We start from the raw sequence: 9,343 nt of genomic DNA on the forward strand, positions 1-9,343 counted from the left end.
GCTAGATGACGTGTACTTTACATAAGAAAGATTATTGACCAAGATCCACCATAGATGGTGTTAGTTACCATCGCTGATTCCTACGTCAATTCTAATAGCAGACGGTTCTCACACGACAACACGTGTGAAATTTCATGCAAAGACGTTCACCCTACTCAAAGTATTTGACGAACTTTGTTTTGTTTTTTTTTTTATTGTAAAGATAGTTTGAATTACTTGTGCAAAGGATTTTAAAGAAACGAATTGTGAGGGGTGAGTCTGTGTATTTGCCAACCAGTGTTTACACCGAACTTCTTGATTGACAACCTTTTCTAAAGTTACGTAGATTCCACCGTTTCCAAAAATGGCTAGAACCATCCGTAAGACCGATCCGGTCAAGAAAGCCGGACGTAAAGATGGATTCAACCGATCCGGACACAGGTTTTTGAAATGACTTAATAGAATGTAATCAATCTTTACTACTGTTATTTTTATTACACAGCATGAACCCAGATCGGAAAACATCCAATCTCAGAGGTGTCAGCAAGGCCAGAGATAAAGCAACAATAAAGAGGTTGCAGATGTACCGCAACTTTAAGGCAAAACGAGATGAATCAGGCAAAATCGTTCGCCCTGCACCCTTTCAGTCCAAAGTACCATCTGGTACTGTTGCCCGTGTAGAACCTAACCGCAGATGGTTTGGTAATGTCAGGGTGGTATGTTAACCGCTTAAGCTTATACTTCTTAAAGAACAGTAAAACAGTGAAGTTTGTTTCTAGGTTGGTCAATCAGCTCTTCAGAAATTTCAAGAAGAGCTTGGGCAGGCTATCAAAGATCCCTACCAAGTCGTAATGCGTCAAACGAAACTGCCCATCACCTTGTTGAAGGAATCCTCCAAGTTCGCAAGAGTTCACTTATTAGAAACGGAAAGTTTTGAAAATACTTTCGGCCCCAAAAAACAGCGCAAGAGGCCTAGCCTTGCTAGTGGTGACTTGGACAGTTACGTATCGTCAGCTCAAAAATTCGGCGAGGATTATGAAGTGGAGAAAGATGGAGCATTGGTCCGTGAGCTGTCGGATGATCGTGCACTTAGCCGAGAGTGGATCATGAAAGCTGGCTTGAGCAAGAGAATCTGGGGAGAGCTATACAAAGTGATTGACTGCTCTGACGTTATTATCCAGGTAATTTACCACGACTTGCTATTTAAATGGTATTCCTTTGACTCATTTCCCTAACAAATGTAAAGGTCTTGGATGCGCGTGATCCCATGGGTACCAGATGCAAGCAAGTTGAAGCGTACATTCGTAAAGAAAAAAGCCACAAACAGTTGTTTTTCGTCCTTAACAAGGTATTATTAGTTTTTTTTTACAGGTCAAGTTCCTTATTATTTATTTTTTCCTTTCTAGGTGGACTTGGTACCCACTTGGATCACACAACGTTGGGTAAAAACTCTTAGCGCCGAATACCCTACAATGGCCTTCCGATCTTCTATGACCCATCCGTTTGGTAAAGGGTCACTGATCAACCTGCTGCGTCAATTTGGCAAGCTGCACAGCGACAAAAAACAAATCAGCGTGGGGTTCATCGGCTATCCAAACGTTGGAAAGTCCTCCGTCATCAACACGCTACGCAGCAAGAAAGTGTGCAAGGTTGCGCCGATCGCGGGCGAGACGAAAGTCTGGCAGTACATCACATTGATGCGACGAATTTTCCTCATTGATTGTCCAGGAGTAGTATTTCCTACTGGGGAGACCGACGAGGAAAAAGTGTTGAAGGTAAAATTTATTACAAATCTCAGATGGAACATTAACACGACATCGCCATTACTTAGGGTGTTGTTCAAGTGGAGAAGCTGAAGACACCAGAAGACTTCATCCCTGCCGTACTAGAAAGGGTAAAAAAAGAATATCTTCGACGAGTGTACCGGCTGAATGATTGGAAAGACGCCAACGACTTCTTGGATCAAATGGCTCGCCGGACGGGCAGATTGTTGAAAGGTGGTGAACCGGACAACAACGCCGTAGCTCGAATGGTCTTGAACGATTGGCAACGAGGCAAATTGCCCTTTTTCGTCGCCCCCGTCAATCCGGACTTGGAAAAAGTCCAGGAGAAACCCGTAGAAGAGCCGTCGCCTGCCATTGCCGATGAATCGGGAGAAGAAAAGGAGAAAACGAAAAAGAAATTTGAGCCTAAATTGGCACAGGATTTCAGCAAAATTCGAGTCGATTTGAAATACGAAGGTGACGACGTTCAACCTTTGGAGGAGCAACCGGAATTGACCGAAGATCACTCCGCAGATGAAGGAGACGATGATGAAGAGGAAGAAGATAAACCAGTGGACACAACAGCGACAGAAGAGCCGAAATCGGCGAACGCTTCTAAACTGGACGACAGTGAATGGCTTGACGACGAAGATGATGATGAAGAAGACATCGATGGAATGGATGAAGAAGACAGTGACGATGACGACGGTTCCAAGAAAAAAGATAAAACTTTGAAGCTCAAAACAAGGACGATCACGAAAAGCGGAGCGTTTTCTGTCTCTGCGACGTCGCGATCAGCAAAGAAAGGCAACGAGGACGACCGGCCGGAGAACCCACGCTGGAAATTGACGTCGAGAGAAAGAAGGAAAATCGATCGTGATCAGAAGAAAAAGAAAGTTGGCACACATTTCTATGAAGTGGTCAACGTCAAGAATAAATCCAAGAAGAAGGGTTTCTTGGAAATGGCCAAGGCATTTAGGGGTCACTGTAAGAAGTAGTGAGCCTTATGTAACTGTCTAACCTTCTAAACCTGATGATTTCATTTAGTTAATGCTTCATAACTGAGCCGACATTCATTCTCGATTCTTCCCTTTTGTCGCCGATTTCAGGTGGTCAACTTCTTATGTAATTCGGTTTGAAATAAAATGATGAATATTGATTAAGATTCTTTGTGTATACTGTGAGGAGACGTGTACACACGTTGACAGATTGTAGCTCAGTTCGTAATGGCGACGGAGAAAAATGTGTGGTGCTTCTGTTGCCAATGTCCACGTGTTGGGAGTTTCTTTCTTCACTCTTGAATCTTCTTTAATGATGCATGCGCTGGCCCAGCACATTATAGTATTCTAACAGGTCAAAGAGGTAATATTTCTTATTATAAGCAATATTTATTTATAAGCCTCGATAGCGCAGTAGGCAGCGCGCGAGTCTCATAATCTCGAGGTCGTGAGTTCGAACCTCACTCGGGGCAGTTGTAAAATTAGGCGTTGTTGTCTATTTTTACTTTTTACCTCAACTGGCTGCATATGCACACTAATATAGGGTAACGGAAAATCTAAAGCTACGTTGGTGGTATCCATCAAAGCATAAAAATCTTTTAGGAAGAGGGAACAGACAAAGGAATCAAACGATTAAATGACTAATGGTGTATTCGAAGTTCCCGATAACCAATCGTTTTTAGAATAAAAACTGTGCAGTTTCGTAAGCGGCGCAGTGGTCGCGGAGGGGCTTTTCAATGGACCTTGGGTTGTTTGGAATTGTGGTTGTAAACGATTAGCGTGGGAGTTGTGGGCGCAAAATAATATTTTTCACCAGCAGAGATTATTGTGGAACGTCAAGTTCTATTGTATAGAAAAAATATCCGAAATACTTGTTATTGTTAAGGAATTCGGAAGTAACTTGCGTATTAAATGCTACTAGATGGCAGCACTTTGTAGACTATTTCAAAGAAGGCCGCCAGCTGTTTTCATAAAACGTAGTTTTCTTTTCAACCTATAAACAGAGTAATAGAATACTGGTGTAGCCACGCTTATGGCGGGTCCTCCCATTGCCTTTTTGGCCTGAAAGTCTTTCTATCCCATAACGAAAGCGCCACAGCGGCTGTGTTGTGAACTTGTGATGTATTACGTTTTTGCTATGTTTTCGCTCATTTTCGTCGTCTGTACTTCAGAAAGTAAACAAAAAGGGGCTTAATTAATTAGTGTGAAAAAAGTAAGAGCATGAAGAGATTTCTTAACAACCCTTAAAACTCAATTCATAGGTGGCGTTACGGTTATGGGACACTTAAATCGATATCTTGCCTCATTTTCTCACAATCGATACGCGAAATTGGCAACAACTTTTGGGAAAAAATCCGAGAGAGGGAGTTAACATGGCCGTGGCTACACCAGTATTCTATTACTCTGCTATAAATAAGCAAAGCAACCTGACCTCAAACTTTAATTATAAGGCCATGGTAGAACTGTAGAAGACATTAGATCCAAATCCAACTTCCATTACAACCGTGATTACCACTTGCTAGCTGCTCGTGATAAGTAACCAAAAAGTTCATGGTAATTTATCGTAATTTGAATGGATTAAAACTTCGTTTTTGGTGTGTAGTAAAGACCGAGGACCTTAGACTAGGGGCCCTCACTCCGTTCAGGAAGTTCCCGATAGGGTACGGCCTATAGTCGCCAATTCGCCATAATATCTCGGAAACCGTTTGCTCTTCCGGCAAAACAGACTCCGTATACATGTCCTATGAGGCGTGCGCTGATCATCAACGCCTTCATCCCGCCTTCCCACTTTTGTCAAAATCGGCCAAAAACGACATCTCATGAAATTCTCCAAAAATCAGACGGCATAATCGAAATTGAACGCTAATTTCGATTTAGTCATTGGTTTTCTCGTTAAACTAGCCGTTTTTAAAATTAACGAAAACAGTGCTGTTGGCACACCAACTTAATTTATGGTTTTTAACATGTAAATGAAAAACTATAAGACCAATAGAAAAATAAACCTGATTTCCGTGATTTTCATTCAATTTTGAATCTAAATCATGTATTTTAAGCCAAATTTGAAATTTGGTCAAAAATGAAAAAGTGGGAAGGGTATAGCCTTTCCACTTTTGTCAAAATCGGCCAAAAACGACATCTCTTGAAATTCTCCAAAAATCAGACGGCATAATGGAAATTGAACGCTGATTTCAATTTAGTCATTGGTTTTCTCTTTAGACTAGCCGTTAAAAAATTAACGAAAACAGTTCTGTTAGCGCACCAACTTCATTTATGGTTTTTAACATGTAAATGAAAAACTATAAGACCAATAGAAAAATAAACCTGATTTCCGTGATTTTCATTCAATTCTGAATCTAAATCATGTATTTTAAGCAAATTTGAAATATGGTCAAAAATGAAAAAGTGGGAAGGGTATAGCCTTTCCACTTTTGTCAAAATCGGCCAAAAACGACATCTCTTGAAATTCTCCAAAAATCAGACGGCATAATCGAAATTGAACGCTGATTTCAATTTAGTCATTGGTTTTCTCTTTAGACTAGCCGTTTAAAAAATTAACGAAAACAGTTCTGTTAGCGCACCAACTTCATTTATGGTTTTTAACATGTAAATGAAAAACTATAAGACCAATAGAAAAATAAACCTGATTTCCGTGATTTTCATTCAATTCTGAATCTAAATCATGTATTTTAAGCCAAATTTGAAATATGGTCAAAAATGAAAAAGTGGGAAGGGTATAGCCTTTCCACTTTTGTCAAAATCGGCCAAAAACGACATCTCTTGAAATTCTCCAAAAATCAGACGGCATAATCGAAATTGAACGCTGATTTCAATTTAGTCATTGGTTTTTTCTTTAGACTAGCCGTTTCAAAAATTAACGAAAACAGTTCTGTTAGCGCACCAACTTCATTTATGGTTTTTAACATGTAAATGAAAAACTATAAGACCAATAGAAAAATAAACCTGATTTCCGTGATTTTCATTCAATTCTGAATCTAAATCATCTATTTTAAGCCCCAAATTTAAAATTTGGCCAAAAATGAAAAAGTGGGAAGGGTATAGCCTTTCCACTTTTGTCAAAATCGGCCAAAAACGACATCTCTTGAAATTCTCCAAAAATCAGACGGCATAATGGAAATTGAACGCTGATTTCAATTTAGTCATTGGTTTTCTCTTTAGACTAGCCGTTAAAAAATTAACGAAAACAGTTCTGTTAGCGCACCAACTTCATTTATGGTTTTTAACATGTAAATGAAAAACTATAAGACCAATAGAAAAATAAACCTGATTTCCGTGATTTTCATTCAATTCTGAATCTAAATCATGTATTTTAAGCCAAATTTAAAATTTGGCCAAAAATGAAAAAGTGGGAAGGGTATAGCCTTTCCACTTTTGTCAAAATCGGCCAAAAACGACATCTCTTGAAATTCTCCAAAAATCAGACGGCATAATGGAAATTGAACGCTGATTTCAATTTAGTCATTGGTTTTTCTTTAGACTAGCCGTTAAAAATTAACGAAAACAGTTCTGTTAGCGCACCAACTTCATTTATGGTTTTAACATGTAATAAATTAAGTAGAAAATTCATATTATAGGCATAATGAATTGAGCTGATTTCATTTAGTCATTGTTTTTTTTAGACTAGCCGTTAAAAAATTAACGAAAACAGTTCTGTTAGCGCACCAACTTCATTTATGGTTTTTAACATGTAAATGAAAAACTATAAGACCAATAGAAAAATAAACCTGATTTCCGTGATTTTCATTCAATTCTGAATCTAAATCATGTATTTTAAGCCAAATTTAAAATTTGGCCAAAAATGAAAAAGTGGGAAGGGTATAGCCTTTCCACTTTTGTCAAAATCGGCCAAAAACGACATCTCTTGAAATTCTCCAAAAATCAGACGGCATAATGGAAATTGAACGCTGATTTCAATTTAGTCATTGGTTTTCTCTTTAGACTAGCCGTTAAAAAATTAACGAAAACAGTTCTGTTAGCGCACCAACTTCATTTATGGTTTTTAACATGTAAATGAAAAACTATAAGACCAATAGAAAAATAAACCTGATTTCCGTGATTTTCATTCAATTCTGAATCTAAATCATGTATTTTAAGCCAAATTTAAAATTTGGCCAAAAATGAAAAAGTGGGAAGGGTATAGCCTTTCCACTTTTGTCAAAATCGGCCAAAAACGACATCTCTTGAAATTCTCCAAAAATCAGACGGCATAATGGAAATTGAACGCTGATTTCAATTTAGTCATTGGTTTTCTCTTTAGACTAGCCGTTAAAAAATTAACGAAAACAGTTCTGTTAGCGCACCAACTTCATTTATGGTTTTTAACATGTAAATGAAAAACTATAAGACCAATAGAAAAATAAACCTGATTTCCGTGATTTTCATTCAATTCTGAATCTAAATCATGTATTTTAAGCCAAATTTGAAAATTTGGCCAAAAATGAAAAAGTGGGAAGGGTATAGCCTTTCCACTTTTGTCAAAATCGGCCAAAAACGACATCTCTTGAAATTCTCCAAAAATCAGACGGCATAATGGAAATTGAACGCTGATTTCAATTTAGTCATTGGTTTTCTCTTTAGACTAGCCGTTAAAAAATTAACGAAAACAGTTCTGTTAGCGCACCAACTTCATTTATGGTTTTTAACATGTAAATGAAAAACTATAAGACCAATAGAAAAATAAACCTGATTTCCGTGATTTTCATTCAATTCTGAATCTAAATCATGTATTTTAAGCCAAATTTAAAATTTGGCCAAAAATGAAAAAGTGGGAAGGGTATAGCCTTTCCACTTTTGTCAAAATCGGCCAAAAACGACATCTCTTGAAATTCTCCAAAAATCAGACGGCATAATCGAAATTGAACGCTGATTTCAATTTAGTCATTGGTTTTCTCTTTAGACTAGCCGTTAAAAAATTAACGAAAACAGTTCTGTTAGCGCACCAACTTCATTTATGGTTTTTAACATGTAAATGAAAAACTATAAGACCAATAGAAAAATAAACCTGATTTCCGTGATTTTCATTCAATTCTGAATCTAAATCATGTATTTTAAGCCAAATTTGAAATTATGGTCAAAAATGAAAAAGTGGGAAGGGTATAGCCTTTCCACTTTTGTCAAAATCGGCCAAAAACGACATCTCTTGAAATTCTCCAAAAATCAGACGGCATAATCGAAATTGAACGCTGATTTCAATTTAGTCATTGGTTTTCTCTTTAGACTAGCCGTTAAAAAATTAACGAAAACAGTTCTGTTAGCGCACCAACTTCATTTATGGTTTTTAACATGTAAATGAAAAACTATAAGACCAATAGAAAAATAAACCTGATTTCCGTGATTTTCATTCAATTCTGAATCTAAATCATGTATTTTAAGCCAAATTTAAAATTTGGCCAAAAATGAAAAAGTGGGAAGGGTATAGCCTTTCCACTTTTGTCAAAATCGGCCAAAAACGACATCTCTTGAAATTCTCCAAAAATCAGACGGCATAATGGAAATTGAACGCTGATTTCAATTTAGTCATTGGTTTTCTCTTTAGACTAGCCGTTAAAAAATTAACGAAAACAGTTCTGTTAGCGCACCAACTTCATTTATGGTTTTTAACATGTAAATGAAAAACTATAAGACCAATAGAAAAATAAACCTGATTTCCGTGATTTTCATTCAATTCTGAATCTAAATCATGTATTTTAAGCCAAATTTGAAATATTGGTCAAAAATGAAAAAGTGGGAAGGGTATAGCCTTTCCACTTTTGTCAAAATCGGCCAAAAACGACATCTCTTGAAATTCTCCAAAAATCAGACGGCATAATCGAAATTGAACGCTGATTTCAATTTAGTCATTGGTTTTTCTCTTTAGACTAGCCGTTAAAAAATTAACGAAAACAGTTCTGTTAGCGCACCAACTTCATTTATGGTTTTTAACATGTAAATGAAAAACTATAAGACCAATAGAAAAATAAACCTGATTTCCGTGATTTTCATTCAATTCTGAATCTAAATCATGTATTTTAAGCCAATTTTTTAAAATTTGGCCAAAAATGAAAAAGTGGGAAGGGTATAGCCTTTCCACTTTTGTCAAAATCGGCCAAAAACGACATCTCTTGAAATTCTCCAAAAATCAGACGGCATAATGGAAATTGAACGCTGATTTCAATTTAGTCATTGGTTTTCTCTTTAGACTAGCCGTTAAAAAATTAACGAAAACAGTTCTGTTAGCGCACCAACTTCATTTATGGTTTTTAACATGTAAATGAAAAACTATAAGACCAATAGAAAAATAAACCTGATTTCCGTGATTTTCATTCAATTCTGAATCTAAATCATGTATTTTAAGCCAAATTTGAAATATGGTTGGCCAAAAATGAAAAAGTGGGAAGGGTATAGCCTTTCCACTTTTGTCAAAATCGGCCAAAAACGACATCTCTTGAAATTCTCCAAAAATCAGACGGCATAATCGAAATTGAACGCTGATTTCAATTTAGTCATTGGTTTTCTCTTTAGACTAGCCGTTAAAAAATTAACGAAAACAGTTCTGTTAGCGCACCAACTTCATTTATGGTTTTTAACATGTAAATGAAAAACTAT

At 36.9% G+C, this 9,343-nt stretch overlaps 1 protein-coding gene across 2 annotated transcripts; it reads left to right on the forward strand.

The window, feature by feature from the left end:
- The first annotated feature begins 89 nt into the window (after nt 1-89).
- LOC116931392 (nucleolar GTP-binding protein 2) lies at nt 90-2,901 on the forward strand. 2 transcript variants are annotated; one of them, XM_032938982.2, is made up of 7 exons: nt 90-252; nt 318-420; nt 482-695; nt 759-1,160; nt 1,226-1,327; nt 1,386-1,754; nt 1,811-2,901. In XM_032938982.2, exons 2-7 carry the CDS (start codon nt 344-346, stop codon nt 2,738-2,740), a joined length of 2,094 nt encoding a protein of 697 aa, XP_032794873.1. In that variant the 5' UTR covers nt 90-252; nt 318-343; the 3' UTR covers nt 2,741-2,901. The 2 variants fall into 2 exon arrangements, with proteins under 2 accessions (XP_032794873.1, XP_032794874.1); XM_032938983.2 differs by having other exon boundaries at nt 92-252; nt 326-420.
- The last annotated feature ends 6,442 nt before the right edge of the window (nt 2,902-9,343 follow it).

The sequence above is a fragment of the Daphnia magna genome, linkage group LG1 (assembly GCF_020631705.1).
Source record: "Daphnia magna isolate NIES linkage group LG1, ASM2063170v1.1, whole genome shotgun sequence".
Classification (NCBI taxonomy): domain Eukaryota; kingdom Metazoa; phylum Arthropoda; class Branchiopoda; order Diplostraca; family Daphniidae; genus Daphnia; species Daphnia magna.

What these genes read in the sequence shown, in the direction of transcription:
- LOC116931392 (XM_032938982.2), top strand. Translation starts at nt 344, where the DNA reads ATGGCTAGAACCATCCGTAAGACCGATCCGGTCAAGAAAGCCGGACGT. An exon ending in TGTTTTTCGTCCTTAACAAG is followed by an intron (nt 1,328 to 1,385) that starts GTATTATTAGTT and finishes TTTCCTTTCTAG; the next exon opens with GTGGACTTGGTACCCACTTG. An exon ending in ACGAGGAAAAAGTGTTGAAG is followed by an intron (nt 1,755 to 1,810) that starts GTAAAATTTATT and finishes GCCATTACTTAG; the next exon opens with GGTGTTGTTCAAGTGGAGAA.